General features: G+C 37.6%; 1 protein-coding gene across 4 annotated transcripts in view; it reads right to left on the bottom strand.

The window, feature by feature from the left end:
* Positions 1-273: 273 nt before the first annotated feature.
* Positions 274-17,586, bottom strand: part of LOC137273360 (regulator of G-protein signaling 3-like) — a 157,525-nt gene continuing 140,212 nt past the window's right edge. For 3 of the 4 annotated variants that reach the window (XM_067805970.1, XM_067805971.1, XM_067805972.1), the window contains exons 2-6: positions 5,314-5,988; positions 3,288-3,454; positions 2,721-2,881; positions 2,303-2,466; positions 274-1,641 (exon numbers count right to left, since the gene is read on the bottom strand). In XM_067805970.1, the coding sequence (XP_067662071.1) occupies positions 1,465-1,641; positions 2,303-2,466; positions 2,721-2,881; positions 3,288-3,454; positions 5,314-5,988 (1,344 nt within the window). In that variant the 3' untranslated portion in view covers positions 274-1,464. Of the gene's footprint in view, positions 1,642-2,302; positions 2,467-2,720; positions 2,882-3,287; positions 3,455-5,313; positions 5,989-6,765; positions 6,934-17,586 lie in introns of those variants that run through there. The other variant, XM_067805973.1, reaches the window with a different exon arrangement.

Raw genomic sequence — 17,586 nt, 5'->3', positions numbered from 1 at the left:
GATAGCCCAGTGGTTAAAGTCTTCACTCATCACACCAAAGACCCAGGTTTGATTCCCCACATGTGCGCATTGAGCGAAGCCCATTTCTGGTGGCCCTGCTGTGATATTGCTGGAATAATGCTAAATGCAGCATAAAATCATATTCACTCACTCACACCATCATTAAATCAACACATGGTTATGCAGCTGGATTAGTGTTACTGGATTAGTTAAACGCTACTCATTACACAGTTGCAGTCACACTTCAGTCAAACAGATGACAATGACAATATATAGCAATAATAGTAACTTTTATTTCTTTGGACAGTGGATCCATGTATAAAGCACAAAGTACACAACTTCTCATTCAACATCATACAGTACAATAAAAATGTATTTTTATATTTTTTTCTTTTCTTTGTTCCATTGACTATAAACAGAATGTGGTATATAAAGTGAGAATGTTGGTATATGAGTTTACAGTAGTGAAATTATGCACAATTTGTTTTTGTTTATGATAACCACAACATTTAACTTTATGCAACTTGCTCCCCAGATTCCAGTCCAGGGGGAAAAAAATCAACACCAAACTTATCAACAACAGTAAAAATATTGAATAACAAAAACACGTTTGCATAACGAGTGTAGCATATTCAGATTGCAGATGTTCCAACCCTGCCAAAACACAACTTGAATATTACTTTGTCACAAAGTAACTTTTTCAACCTTTTGTCCAGACATGTAACAACTATTGCTTGAAACAATTGAACAATTACTTGAAAATCTGTCAAATTTAAGGCTACATAAAGAATTCAAGACAGAATTCATTTAAATAATATTTTCTTGATCTAATTGATTTGAAGCATGTTAATATCAGTTGCCAGTATATCGTTGTCATTAGCAAAAAAAAAAAAAAAACATTTTCAAAACAAACCCTGATTATTGGGAAAACAAAATATTAACAAAAAAGCTGTACACAATGTGAGGGATGTTTTGAGATGATGCTGTTTATGCAACGTACAGTGGCAGATTTGGAGTACGCATACAGCCTCCACATGATTCCAATGATGGAGAGTCAATGTGCATGTATATCCTATATGACACTGATATACGATGAGTGGTAAAATAGGATATATTTTCTCAGTGTATATGGAAACCTTGTGAGCATTAATAGCCAACCCAATAGGGCCTAATGCCTTTAATGCAATAAGCTCTTCACCATCTTCATCACCTGCCCTGTCCCAGTAGTCTTCCGTGGTGGAAGTCAGATTCGGTCTCACATGCATGTTCAACATCTGCTATCTTCACAATTGGAAAAGGTGTTGAAATTTGCGCAAATAGCTCTGTCCTTTTTCAGTGTCAAATTTCAACAGTTTGCAAAAGAAATTATTTGCAAATCACAGATTAGATGGGTGTCTATTTCCATGTCACAGAATTGCAAGTCTTTCGAATGTTTGCATCGAGTCTCTTTCACCGGGAGAGAGTTCAAGATTTCTGGGGTGCTACGAGAAGGCGTTGGTATAACTCCGACTGTAGGAAGCGAGGGTAGGAGTCCTTCTCCATTAGAGCTTGAACTCTCCGTTGAGCTTCCTCAAATGACTGCCGAGTCACTTGACTCAGATTCCCTAGGGTCTTCACTCGCGTCTTGGAGTCGAGATTGATCTGTCAGAGGTAAGAAGAAACATAAGTAATATGTCAACACCTGACAGTTAGAAGAAAACAGAAAGTATGAATCATTCAAAACTTGCTTGCATGAGAGTACAAGTGTTTCTTATTCTTTTCCAAGTTTCTTCACAAGGTATGTATTGCACTGTGAGTGAAAATTTGTAAATAAATGAAAGGAGACTTGTACTTTCATATTTCCGTGACTATTTACTGCTTGAGCAGGATCTTCCTTTATCTAGTAATGATTATTGCCTGATCTTAGAACACACTCAAGTTAGGTACTCCCCATTACTGTCTGTGGGGCTGTCAAATAGACTGTCAAAGCCATGAAGTAATCAGTAGGCGGGTAAACTACTGTAATCAACAGATGACAATAGATAGTGTAATTTATATTGTAAAATACAGGGTGGTGGTTGAAGTGATCGTTCATCACAAGGATGACATGGGTTTGATTTCCCACATAGGCACAATGCATGAAGCTTATTGTTGATGCCCTGTGAAAAAATTCCTGGAATATTGCTAAAAGTGGCATAAAACTAAAACTCACTCACTCACACTCACATAGCAAGAAGATTAGGTTTCAAGTCAACATAACATGCTTGATCTTATGAAACTCCCCAAAACAACTACAGGCTCACAAAATAAAAAGGAAACTCACCTCCCGCGGTGCTTGCACTGCCACAAAGTCGGTGTAGATCTTGTTGGCAACTGAGCTAAGTTTGCTGGACTTAGTTGTCTTGAACTGCTCACAGGCCATCCAGAACTCAATGTTCTCCTCACTGAACTCTGACTTGAGGAAACCTTTAAACAACTCCAGCCCATCTGGAACAAGAACAGGAACAGATGAAGTACAGTCAAATAAATATTTATTCAGTCTTTATTCAATCTTATATTCAGAGTTGATTTAGTGACAACATATTTCTTTATTCCTCATGAATATTTATACCTTTCAATTCAAAGCCAAGACTCCATCTACTGTCACCATGAGACTTTAACCAAATTTCGTTTGTATCAGTAATGTTAAAAGACCCTTCAGGAATCAGAAGATCTAATTTGATGTGGGTAAGGTTACTTACGTCTGTCTGTGAGGAGAGCCTCAAAGGACTTGCTCCATTGCTGTACCTCCTCCTGGTTGATATGGCAGATCTTGCCATTCTCTGTACGGAGGGTCACACCCAGGGATGTATCTGTGTGTCTGCGACGCAGAAACTGAAGTTTCTTTTTCATGTTCTTTGCTCTGCAAATAAATTCAAGCATATAAACAATTAAATTTATAACTTAGGTTTATTGAGCAAATACTGATCTACTGGTCCTCTGTCGTCTTTTGTGTAAACATGTTAGTAAAAGATCTAATTTATTCTTTGTAATTTAAAATCATGAAAACCCTAAACCTGCACAACTATTTAAATACGCTGTCATGATGAGCCTATAATCTTGTGTCACGCCAAGACTGAAAGCAGCTTGGGACATATTTTATTACTGACTGGGCTTTTCAGACAGGCGTAATGAACAGCCATCACATTTGCAAATATTTTTTCTTTTACCTTCCTGATTTTCATTCAGAAAATCTGGAGACCAATTAACAAACGAAATCCTGCCTAACATGTTCCAGTACAGAAATTTTGTTAAAAAATGTTACTTACAGTCCTCGAGACTTTGTCTTTGCCTGGTTGCTGAATGATGGGATGTCGTCTGATGCCATCATCGCAGCATCAGCTGAAGATGTCTTGTGTATCGGGCGTGGTGGTCGTCTGCCTGTCTCACACTCAGTTGACTCACTGCTCACAAGCTTCAGTCTTCGACTCTCAATCTGCAATGAACATGTTTCTTATGAGACAAACCATGAGATGTTGTGATGCCACCTACAGAAAATAGCTTCCATTCTGACGTCTTCACCAACACATACATAATTATCACCTAGGTAAGTCTCGATAAGGTCATTGTCTCAACGCATCTTTTGGGGACATCTCGTTCATGATTTACACTTAGGACCATTTCCCTTGGAGAATTGTAGAAGTGCACAGTAGTCCATCAAATACACAGTTCCACACACCTAAACCAAATTACACAGCCAGTACCCAAATGGGAGATTCTAAACAAAAACACTTGCATTATGATCAAGAAATTACATGTTGAAGCAATTTCACAAAGAAACACCATGCATAATGCTTGGAAACTTCCCGAGGAAAAGCATCCATATTGCACGGCTTCATCCATCAGTCGTTAAGCTTCAACCCACGCAGGAATTCTTGAGAGCAATTTCTTTCCCTAAAACATGACCTTTTTGCCAAAACTATTAAACTCCTGATTTGCCCTCTATTCTTAGTCTGACAAAGTGATAATCTTCCCAACAGGAATCTGTAAATTCACGTGTTGCTGTGTGTGGAAGATTCACGTGGTAGTCCAACACAGACGACAATCCATGTGACTCAAATATGCAAATATATGTCTTACCATCATGTTTAGGAAATTCCCTTCACTTCTACCTAGTTTGAGTGATTGTTCCACTCAAAATTAACATAAGCAATGAAGGAAACATTTTCTAGCAGATTTATGTAGGTTTAGCTGAATAAGAAATATCAACGATAATTAATGACATAGCAAAAAATCCAAAACAACTCACAGAGAACAATGGCTGCACCACAGTGTTGAAGAAGATGGTAGATGAACATTTTGTAATAGCAACATCTCCAGATATCAGACACCATGAAATACTGGTGCAGTCTACTTAGAGAGCTGGTCTGACTAACTGCTCTGATGAACTCGACCAAGATGCTGGCATAGTTCTAATCAATACTGCCAATGTCTTGTGGCTTATTTGTGGACGCAATGGGAAAATCGACATTACTCCCAGGGCTTGATCAATACAGTGACCTAGGGTTCAGCACCCACGTCATTCCTTGGCTATATTCGTCACAATGTTGTCCTCATCTGCTTATTTCCTACAGCTATTTTTAGACTGCATACTATCCCCTGAACCATTTTACAACCAGCTACACATCCCTGCGCCACTCTAGTGCAACTGTCACTATATAGCAGCAAGAATGGCTATACATGTGTCTGATCTTCTTTCTAAAAGTCCAAAGCAGATTACTAAAAAGATAACACCTCAAACTCAGAGCACAAATGTAAATAAAATTAAGCTGAAAATACATGTACCAACAGTAAGTTGTTGTCAAAATTAACTGTAAACATATTTTTTTTTGTTTACTCGGAACACTAATTGCAACATTTTTTTCTGTTTTGAATACTGATAGCGTATTAAGTCTGTTGCATGTACATGAGTGAAATGGCTTCAGTGCTTATCCTAATAAATATTCACAGCTTGATGCAAAACAGAAATTCAAATATCAGGTTCTTGAAGTTGGATGAGTTTTTATATAGAGGTATGATTCTGTCTTATAAAAAAAGAACAGTGAGAAAATAATGCTCCTTGAACAGTATTTCAGTAATTCGGTGGTGACTGCTTCATGTCAAGCCTAGGCTCTAAATTATGCTTGCCAGCTTGGCTAACACCAAAAGCACAGTCATGGTTCTGAGAAGCCAATATTCACAATCACATTTGACCATATTAGGGCATGTCAAGAGGGATGCAACTTTGCAAAGTAAACTGCAATGCAAATGAAGAGACCACAAGCACCTGACTTAAATGAGATGAGATTTACTTACCGATTCTATATCAGCATCTCCTTGGTGTTGTAGAAATAAAGCATGAGCTGGTATGTCCTTAGCACATCCCGCACTGTGACTACGTCGTAGAGGTCGAGTCAGCATTTTGCGGAATCGCCGTCTTTTAGAGTCTTTCTTGCATGGAGTAACCTCCTCTTGAGGTTTATGTGTTACGTGCTCTGTGTCTGACCCATCTGGGGATGTGTCACATGTAAATGTCACATGATGTTCTACGTGGTACGGAGGGGATTTGAGCGGAAAGGATTCGGACTCATCATAGATCCCATCATCCCCTACCGAGCTGTTTGAGGCTTCTACAGTTTCAACACTGTCCCCTTCAGAACTTCGCTGTCTTGTTCTTCTCAAACGTCCCAGTTTGAACCTAGACTGGGATGTTGTGACATCATCGGATTTGCCCCGAGTAACACAAGCTCTTCTAACAGTGCACTTAGCTTGAAAGTCTGTGCAAATGTCTGACGTTTGAGGTCTGTCCACACTGCTTTGTCGAGGTGATGTTGTGCATGCAGGTGTAGGTGATGTGGGTGACATAGGTGATGCTGATGACACTTTGGATATATGGTGCTTGGGGTTGGTCAGCTGACGTACAAATTCATCCAGATCAGATGTTGACCATTGTTGTTGTAAAGGCGATGATGGTTCCTCTAAATGAACCCCCTGAAACAATATATTAATAGATACAGTTTAAAGAAATCACATCCAAGCTCAGAGAGCTATTTACACCACTGAAAGCTAGAAAAGACAACTGAAAAGAATATTTTGAAGTGTCTAAGAAATACATTTGATTTGTCATCATGAACGATATCTACCCTGTTGGTCTAATGAACATATGAAAAACATTCATTCTTTATAATAACACATGGGACACACATATGTAGGAAAATAGTTTTCAAAGTAACATGTCAAATATCAACTATTCAATATTGAATTACAGACAAATAATTAAAACACTATGATATCTTGTCAAAAAGATATCAGAGCCTTACAACCATGATAATTTGTACCTATGAAACAAATTTGTAAAACAGGAATCTACAAGTAATTCATGGAGGCAATTCTCACAAATCTTTAAGTTTGTTTCAAAGTATAACAAACTCAGAAACTCTATGGAAACAAAATACAACAGCCAGAATATAATACAAACTAGGGATACATTGAATGCAAAATATGGTGAATACTATGTAAATACATAGTAACTAATATTTATTTATGAATATTTTACGTTTTGATAACAAGGAATAAAAATAACAAATGTCATGTAGATTGAACAATTTTCACTAAATTCTGTAAAGCGAAAGAGCAATATGTCACAAACAATCCAGCTTATAGGTCACTGACATTGCCGTCAGGGTTTGCATATATTCTATTTTGAATATCAATTTAGTTCTCTCAAAATTTAATTCATCAAATGAATAAGACAAGTCTAGTACAAACCATTGTTGGCATAGATGTCCCTCAAACAGATCCACCAAATAACAACCTCTGGCACCAACACTAAGAGGCCTGGAACTCTAGCAATGGGCTGCAGCGTTAACTAGAATAGACTTGGCAGTGAGAGTGCTCTCCGATAACACCTCTTCCTCTAATGATCTCTCTAGAACTGAAGAGACGATGACGCCTGCCCAGCTATATATACCCACATCATGAAACACACACCAGCGTAGTGTAATCAATGAGCACACAATATCGCACGGCTGCGATGATGCAACTGGGTGCAGAGCTACTCTGTATAACTGAATCTGATTGGTTGGTCTGGTATTGACTGATTTTCTGAGCATCAGGATTGGTTTGGCCATGGTCAAGTTATTCCTTCGTATCAGTCAGGTGTGTGATATGACTCAGGCATTACCAGTGCTAATCCCACCTCCATGGATGAGAAAAAATTTGTCGCTTAGTATATCCTGCTTTGATCACCTGATGTCTACATAATGGGAATGTTGAATTAACATCACGTAACTAACATGCACCAAATGAACTGGATGATAGAGTTTTTAACAATCACTTCCATCATTCTGTCCTGTCAGCCAATGCCATAACACATGGCTGAATTCCATGAACACAAATAGCTGATCATGATGATCATGATGATCATGATGAATGTGTTATCAACAAGTCTTACTGAAACTTTTGGCTCACAGTACCCTCTTTCCTTGTCAAACTGACAATGATATTCTTGATGCAATATAATCAATTGTTCATTTGTATCTTGTTATCAATATCAAGATTATTATTGACATTGCGGTAGAATAGGTCTTAAGCAACCCATGCTTGCCATAAAAGGCGACTATGCTTGTCGTAAGAGGTGACTAACGGGATGGTTGGTCAGGCTCGTTGACTTAGTTGACACGTCATCAGTTTCCAATTGTGCAGATTGATGCTCCTGGACTTGATCACTGGATTGTCTGGTCCAGACTCGATTATTTACAGACCACTGCCATAGAGCTGGAATATTGCTGACTGTGGTGTAAAACTAAACTCACTTACTCACTCCCTGTCAAATTGACAATAATATTCTTGATGCAAGAGCATCACTTGCTCATCTGTATCTTGTTATCGATGTCAGGATTATTATTAACATTGCACATACAGTTGTTTTTGCTGCAGTCAGGAATATATCATAATTATGATGACACATCACAACCACTTGTAAATCTGAATCTGGACCAGTCAGTTTTGTCAATCTTCTTACCACAAAATAGTCAAAAACGATACTACTCTCCTTTGATGAAAGGTATATTTATATACCTAAACATCTGTATCAAAAGGTAAGTAGTATGTATATTACTCAGGTTCAATAAGACAAAAGAATTTCATATTTTCATAAAATTTGTTTACGGAAACATGATCTGCACAGCCATATTAATCACAAATAATCACATTTCCAAACAATATGATAAAAATTTGTGGTTTTGGTGTAAGACATCCGCTCAAGAAACACCACCATTTTCAGCTGTTCATTTATCTTAATCATTGCACTCAATATGAATTTTCAACTGACCATATTGAATGAAAACAGACTCTTCTGATCAACTCTGATCAACGCTGTTAATGGTAGTCATATATCTACAATTTGAAAAAAAACCCAAACCCATAATGATTTCCTTCAAAATTCCCCTTTTCACATCCCAAATTCCACAGTATCTGGGAACCAGATAAATTGTGAGAACAATCTTGATTCTATCTAACAAGAATGTCTAATTACAGCCTCCAACTTTATTACAAACACCATATAAATATATGCAATTCCGTCAGTATCTGGACAACCTATAAACCTATAAATTTGCCCAGATCCATGACATATTTACACCTTGTTATTTTGACTGGGTCTTGAGGGCTTCCCTCTGTCCACTGTTTTCCTGCTCCGATTGCCAGCGCTGACACCAACGTCATTGCCACTGCTTTGCTTCGAAATGTGATAGAGGGTGCTGACGTCAGAGAACCCCTCTACTTGCCTGGAGAAAACAGAGCCCTCTGATGGCAGTGTTTGCCTTGAAACTTAATGAAGCGTTAACTGGGGCCTTTGGTATCAAGAGTATGACAAGCACTCCAGGAATTTTCACTTGCTGATTGGATGTGTGAATATTGAACTGAAATTGGTATTGCTTCAACCTGTGTGGCTGTTTACCTAGCTAGATTGGTCAGCTGTAATCTAATGATGAATAATTAATATTTCTGACGCAAATAAGGGTGAAACCCTTGTTTTCCTGTGCTTGTTTTGCACACAGATATGCATCAGATGATTTAGCGGGTGGTTTCAAGTACAGATCATATTCTAACAATTACAGAGAATACAGATGGTATTTCCTCAACAAAATTTTAAGAATAACAAGGAAAATATTAATATAAAGACATAGGTGTTGTGACTGTTTCCTAATTTTTTGTACATTTTATGGGGAAAAATTCCAAACATGAGCGTTACCTAATGATTACAACAGGTTTGATATGACGTTTCTTCCATGAAATGTTTAAACTTTAAATACAGTTTACATACAACCAAACCTGCATCTAGACACCTGTTTCTTTTAAGAACTATAACAGTACAACCCAACCTTAATGTCAAACATCTGCCCCCAAAATAACACTGATTCAATTCTTCGCATCCTGATTTTCTAAGAAATGACAAAGCAGTATTTACAAATGTAGAACGCCATTTGTTGTATTTCCTGGACGTTCTTGAAAACATATGTAGATTGTTCTGGCACGCTGATGATACTCGAGCATGTTCTGCAAATGCTACACCTCTCCTCAGCAACTCTTTATCTACGCAAGTACTGGACACTTATCTACGCTATCACCTTCCCTCATCCCACGTCATACATCATGTAAACATACTCACAAATAGCAGCCATGAGGAAAGTAGGATCTGGAATCGATATGTTGACAATGTCTAGAAACATTTGTTGCATAAACATAACAATGGATTAATTTTGAAAATCAGACCTTAAGGATGCTTCAATCAATTATGCCAGCACAATGTCAATTCTTATTGACTGAAATTGGCAAAATTTAATATCACTTTCAAATTGTTGGTATGTTCTATAGCTAGAGAATACCCTATTTTCAAATTTCATCTTTGTACTTTAAATTTTAACATTATTGTATCCATCAAATTGAAAGTTTAAGACAGATATTTGATGAAAATACAAATGTAAACAAAAAAATATTGGAGTCACATTGGAGAATATTTGTTCTATGAATGAACTTCATACAAACAGATCACATGATACACAAGAATTCCCTCACTGGATATTTGTTTGAACTTTCATAAAACATATATCCTTTCCAAACAGGATCCTAGAGGCAAGGACAACATGACCCACTTGAAGAGTGATGATATTCCTGCAAGAAAATGCCAGAAAGAATGGCGCTAGTCTCTTGAAGAATTCATTCTACCATCCGCATAACACCAATACCTGTCAAAGAAAAGGGTCTTAACATTTATGAGTGCACAAGAAACATCTTCCTGACAACTAATGACATTCTTGTCTGCAAGATATTATCCTCCTCTCAACTACTAACCTTTATGAAAAGAAAGCACCTGGTGTTGGCAGCTGAATGAGATTATTTCTGGCAGAGGACTTGAATGATTTCGTAGATGCGTAACATAAACCTATGTGAGGGGGTGTGCAGCATGAGGCATAAACATCCTAAACAAAAATAGACATGCGAGTAAACCAGGATCTTTACAGACACTGAAATTACTTCCTCAGTAGCTAAAACATCTGTTAAACCAATTTCCACTATTTTTGTGACAGACATATTTTCAAGGTGATCTTCACCAAAAGATTAAAATGAATGAACTTGTTTTCTTTTGTATCATAAATAAATGACATACTTATGTCTGTGACAACATGAATTTTCAGCATATATAATGATATATCTTGCCTTTTATGCATTTTTCAAGCAATATTTGGAAAGGCACGTGCGAAAACAATCTCACTAAAACCAAATGTTTCAAACCAACACAATATATTATGAAGACCCAATTTTGTTTGTAGTGAAATGAATATTTCTCATGGAAATGTCCCAGTTGTGAATAGCAACTGATTCATAACACTGTGACAACTGTTTAGATAAATCTCTGATGACATATCTTTTACACCTGTGTCACATCTGTGCCACACCTGTGATCACTGGTGTTATGAAGGTAGCTTAGAAATCATTTATAACAGGTGAGACAGCAATTATTGATAGATACATATTCATTATTTAGCACTGGTTCAGGGAGTTCATTATCACAACCTAACATGAATTAGATTCATTGAATGGACCTAGCTCACGGAGTATTCTAAACCATTTCATGAACATAAAATTCCTGTGAGTTAGAAAACCAAGATGAAGTTTAGAGGGGAATGATAACACTCGAAGAATCCTTGATAATTCATACTTCACTTGTGATAAACTGGAGCTCATTTCACTGATGAAACCTTTCTTCAACCCTTGTGATATTCCCGACTAAAACCAAAATCAGTCTCAAGGAAAATATGCTGATCATATGAGTGAGAGAGTGACTTCAGTTTTATGCCGCACTCAGCAGTATTCCAGCTATATGGCAGTGGTCTGTAAATAATCGAGTCTGGGCCAAACAATCTGATCATATGAGGAGTCAGACTTACTGACTTGGTTGATTGTATGTCATTGTATGATGTTGTTAAATGTTGTTCTTGACATCAACCACTGGTTTGTGTATCCCTGGCTTTTTAATAGTTCAATGTGAAGCATCTGGTGAGAACATTACCTCAAATATACAACACTGACTGAGTGATTGAGTATGGTTTTATGCCACCTTTAGCAATATTCCAGCAGTATCACAGCAGGGGACGCCAGAAATAGGCTTCATACCTTGTACCCATGTGGGGAATGGAATCTATGCCTTTGGTCTGACGAGTGGATACTTTAACCATTGGTCTACACTACCGCCTATACAACATTGAAGAACTTGCAATATTTAAGAAAATGTTTTTCATCACTGTCCTCTTACCAGTAATTCACTATAAGCATTCTGGATTGTGGTTAAAACAAAACATGTTGACCAGCCATTATGTAATGTGACCATCATATTTATAATTACAGATAATTAGTTATGTAATACAAATATAAATTCCTACATAAGAACAAATAACAATCATGCAAATTAGTCTAATTTAGGCCAAACATCATTTCCTGACGACTACTTTTCAACACTGCAGCACAGTTCCCCGACAACTAGTATCAGTTGACAATGTACTACCAGACTGCTGCAGCTGATTTTGAAAATACAAATCTATTCTGGGGAACACAGTTATCTACGTATCCTGAAAATAGATGCAGTCATTACAAACACCGAAATAGTGCTATATATCAATTCAGCTGTCAGTATCTAACAAGAATCTCCCACACACAGTGTTGGTGACATCAGGATGGTCAGTACATCTCCTGAAACCATATACAAAGATAGAGGTGGATAAAACTATTTGAGTGCCACAAGAAAGTCTTTTTCAGATCTCTGGCAATACCTTTGGTTGGTTCTTCAAAACAATCATATTGTGATGTCTTTCATATGTTTTTCTACTTGTATGTTAGAGGACGATCGGTATGATATGATTGTTATGTTTCTGAGATAAGATGAAATTTATATTTCAAGACGATTTATGGCCCAAATTCAATGTCTAACTGCATTCTCTCACATCATCTATGCACTCTCTCACTCCAGTCTTAAATCTAATTTGAAAAGGTGTACATCAAGAGTGAGTGAGTGAGTGAGTGAATGAGTGAGTGAGTGAGACCTGGGTTCGAGTCCCCACATGAGTACAATGTGTGAAGCCCATTTCTGATGTCTCCTGCTGTGATATTCCTAAAAGTGACGCAAAGATAAACTCACTAACCAAGTCCTATCAGATAAAGAACTGTCCACAGCTGCACTGAACCTGTCAAACTCCATCTGCTGCAGCATGACAGAGGAAGAGACTGACAACAGTGAGACATATTGATTTTTTACGCATTATAGCTGGGCATTAATTGTCTGTTAGTATCACCAGAGTTGTCTCCCTTTTACTAAGCGGGGAAAATTCCAGCTTTGGATTTCACTCATCTTATACACCTATTCCAAGATAAGTTTCCTTATGCAACAGACGGCAAAGCTAAAAAAGTGTAAGAAATGATGACGGTATGGTGAAGAAATGGATTTTGGGCCTATCTTTGTCATGATTTTATAAGGCTAGTACAATTATATTTCTTGTTTTTCATATTTTTGTCCCCAGAGTGAGTGAGTGAGTGAGTTACGTTTTACGCCACATTCAACAATATTCCAGCTTTTGGCAGAGGTCTGTAAATAATTGAGTCCGGACCAGACAATTCAGTGATCAACAGCATGAGCTGCGGTTGGGAACCGATGAAGTGTCAACCAAGTCAGGGAGCTTGACCAACTGATCCTGTTAGTCACCTCTTACGAGAAGCATAGTCGCCTTTCATGGCAAGGACGGATGAATTGTATGAATATATCCAATAACTCTGTCTTTTCCTGCTCTCTCTCTCTCCAATTTAGTTTAATTTTAATTGCTGATTCCCACCATCCATCTTAAAGATGCTCTCGTAATTCAGTGTTTTGAACGTGGTGAGGCATCCACAAACTCACAAACCAAATCTTTTAACTACCAACTGACGATTTGCCAAAGCAATTATGCTTACACATCATGTTGAGGCCATGGCAAGAAACAAAGCTGGAATCAGTGGGCAATATGCTCATAATTCAAGGCAGATGCCACTTCAAACATACAACTTCAGTTAAAACATTTAATTTTTTTGTTCACCCGTATCCCAGTCTCAAGGTGACTGGTAAGTATGTTCTTCTGCCCCATTGCAGATTCCCACCTCCCACCATGAAAAGTGACTCATCTCATAATGAGGCTAGCATAAGGGAGGCAACTGCTGATTTACAGCAGCTACTGGCTGAGGAGTTCAACAGGTGGGTAAAGCCAGACAGACACTGTAGGGTGTCTGTGAGAACCTGTCTGCTGCTGGGCTGAATCTTCAGAAGTGTTTACACTAACCTATATAATGGGAACAGGTCACAGAATTTCCACTTATGGGTGAAACTTTTCAGATATACCTTGTGTTCCTCAGTCTAAAGAAGATGACATCCAAAAAAACTTCCTCTGTAGGTACGGTCATAGTTGTGGCATGAAGTTTCAAATGTCTTGAGCCTTTCTTGCTCTGTGATTTACCAACGAGGCATCTTCAGGCAATGTCTTGCATCAATTATCAATCATCAAGACTAACTCAATTTGCTGTTTCCCATGTCTGTCTGAAACCATCACAATGCCAGCTACAGCCATTACTCTTACCTATACCTGAGATACTATACACTATAAAGCACTAAACTTTTGATATATTTCACCTGAACCTCACCCAGCCCAAAGCACTTTCCATCTAAACCTCTCCAAACTGCAGAAATTATTCACCAAACACCAAATACCACTCACCGAAATACACAGATCCATAAATGAACCCTCACCCCTCCATGTACAAAGCCCACAGAAAATGTTTGGGTATCTGAAACTCAACCCACAACATGTCTAATATGACTGTAGACTAATACTTAGCCCCTGAATATATATAATTTTGATACCAACAAATAAACTCACTTAAATTGAAACAGCTCCAGTGTGTCGGGAGAGTCAGAGGAAATCTAGACTTGCTTCATTTAGGGTTTCAGCATTGTTGGGAAGGTGAGGCTGTTGGGAAAATATTGTGGTCCAGGGATTTTGAGACAGACTTATTCTACCTGTACAAAATGTTCTGTGGTAAATATTTCCAATCCCTCTGGAAGGACAGAGTTATCTACATCCACTCTATCTAAATACTCCCACTCTGTCATAGGTTTATCTTCAGATAACGTTGCCTTCATGAAAAACTCCTCAAGATAAGGAGGGATACAGATGCCTCTGTAGAATTTAGGGTGGAGTCTGTTTACCTTCTGTTAGTTAAAATGACATGAAAAGAGTCAATCTGTCATTTGTGTGGGTGGGGCAGTGTGTGGGTGGGGCAGTGTGAACATTCACATGTGTTGTAATGACCTCACTGAACTCAGAAGCATGGTCAGCATCATGCTATTTCAGTTTAATCTTTGTATGAGATCTATGTTTTTGATCAATCTAGCCTTTTCATCAGAGACCATTATATGGTCTCTGTTTTCATGGGCAATTTATCATATTTTCCCTCCTTTGATTGAACTGACCTGTGAAGATCTGGGTTAGAATGTATCTTCAATAACCCATTCTTGCTGTAAGAGGTGAGGTGACTAATGGGATCGTAGGTCAATGCTCATGATGTTGATCACTGGATTGTCTGGTCCAGACTCGATTATTTACAGACAGCCACCTTATAGCTGGAATATTGCTGAGTGTGGCATAATACTAAACTCCCTCACTCACGTTGATTTAATTCTAATTACAAAAACTCTTTCTCAAAGTTTATGTATCTCACTTGCACATCAGTCTGTTCTAATGAATGAGTGAGTGAATTTAGCTTTACACTCTTTAAGCAATATTCCAGTAATATCACAGCGGGGAAACCAGAAAGGTGCTTCATATGCTGTACCCACTTGGGGATCGAACCCAGGTCTTCGTTGTGACAAACAAATGCCTTAACCACTAGGCTACCCCACTGCCCCCGACACTAATGAAAACTGGACCATACAATCCAATGATTGACATAAAACAGATTTACTGGGTCCCACTATTTAATCCATCAAGAAGATTCTTACAACTACATAGGCTGCAAGGTATAAAGTTTAACCCAAAATTCAAACAACTGATCAGGCTTAATGAAACAAGTAGACATTACTTCCTGTGTTTTTTAAATTTGTACAGTACCACTGAGCATGTTATGGGTTTTAGGCGCTATAGAAATGGACAATTATTATTATCTTGGTGCAACATAATGCTAACATCAAGACTACTCTGAGAAAACTGTGACTCAGTCTAATAAATAAAATGTCCATTGATTCAAATGATATAAATCTTCATCAATTTGACATTCAAGAAGCTGAAAATCTCATTTAATTTACAAAACCACAGGAATCCTTATTCACTTATAAAGCAAAATTCTTCAGGAATTTTAAAAATGAAAATTCCATCAAGTCATTGCAATAACAACCTTAGATAATACATGTACATCATATTTTTGAGTGCCTTGGGTTTTACGTCAAACACAACTTAAACTATGACAGATATGCATCAAGTACCTTTTTCACATTACTCTCAGGGAAATATCAGTAAAATATTTAAAATTATCTTGTTCCCATGGCACCAAGAAAAACCCAAACGGACAGATATTGCAGTTTCAGGAAACATAAAACTGACATAATTTCTCCCTGGAATCATAAACGTCGAGCTTAGATCATTTTGTAGAGTTCAGGCGACAATTTTTATGTGTTTATGGTCTGTGGACTGGAGCCACAGCCAACAAAACGATAAATGAGGATAATTTCATGGTTTTTTTTTTACCATACTGCATGTTACAGATGATTTTGAATTTGACAGAAAACTTCCAAGAATTTGACATGATATGCAAAGAACATTCATCCACTACTAGCAGCTGTGAAATATTTGGCCTTGGCGTAGTTGTGTAGAACATCCTGCAAGATTACCTAAATAGGACAAGCCAACTGGAAGGTAGAAATGAGGAGGAGGTAAGGTTAGTCTTAAGGCACTCTTAGCAATATTCTAGCAATAACACCATGGGTGATACCACGAATAGACTTTACAGGGAATTGAACCTGTATCTTTGGCTAGATGAGGGTATGCTTCAACCACTTGACTCTCTCTCTCTTTCCAATTTATTTTAATGTTGTGTAAATACTGGACAGCTTTTGACAATGCTCCCAACTTATCTCTCTTTCCTGATTGCTGATTCCCACCATCCAACAGATGTTCTGGAAATTCAGTGCTTAGCATGTGGTGAGGCATCCAGTGAAAACTTACAAACCAAATCTTTTAACTACCAACTGATGAATGGCACTATCTGAATAGCTAGGAAAACTGTTATCAAACACTCAGATTCTTCAGCAAAACAAAAGGTCAGCCTTTAAGTCACAGTCCATACATCATATTTGCAATGAGTTGCATTTTTGCATTTTCACTTCATAAATGTTTGAATATATCCAGATTTTCCTACACTCTTGAATGTCTACTTACATAAGTTTAAAGCAAACTGTGTTTTCTCTCTCTCTCTCTTTCTCTCTCTGTGCATTATTGCTTTTGAAGACAAGCTTTATAAGGAACATGAATTTGCCCTTAAGTGCCTTTTTCGAATATTCAAAAATGGGGACATGATTAAAAAACATTAACGACTGATTTGTAGAAACCTTAATTTCAATCAGAACATCAGTTTCACATTAATCTTACATACTATCACAGACGACCAAGACAACGAGAGGAAAGACTTCTCTTTGAGTGCACCTTATACAAGCCCTGTAAACATTAATGTCTTTGAAGTGAGTATTCTATTACAGGCTTTTTGTACAATCTCAATCAAGCAAAGAGAATGAGCATCTTTCATTTTCTAGAAGCAATTTGGATTAAAGTGAAATCTAATCTGTGTTCGAGGAACAGACGGAAACACCTGATCATTAAACAACCAATTTCATCCTCAAGGTACCTTTCTTTGCAGGTAATGCATCCATTACAGGTAAACATTACTTTCTAAATGTTCTCAAGAGAAATGAGATGAGGTCTATCTGATGTATATCTCAAAGTTATGAAATAGGTAACATAG

The sequence above is a fragment of the Haliotis asinina genome, chromosome 2 (genome assembly GCF_037392515.1).
Source record: "Haliotis asinina isolate JCU_RB_2024 chromosome 2, JCU_Hal_asi_v2, whole genome shotgun sequence".
NCBI lineage: Eukaryota > Metazoa > Mollusca > Gastropoda > Lepetellida > Haliotidae > Haliotis > Haliotis asinina.
Note: the sequence above shows the minus strand (reverse complement) of the source record. Positions and strands in the feature narration are given on the sequence as shown.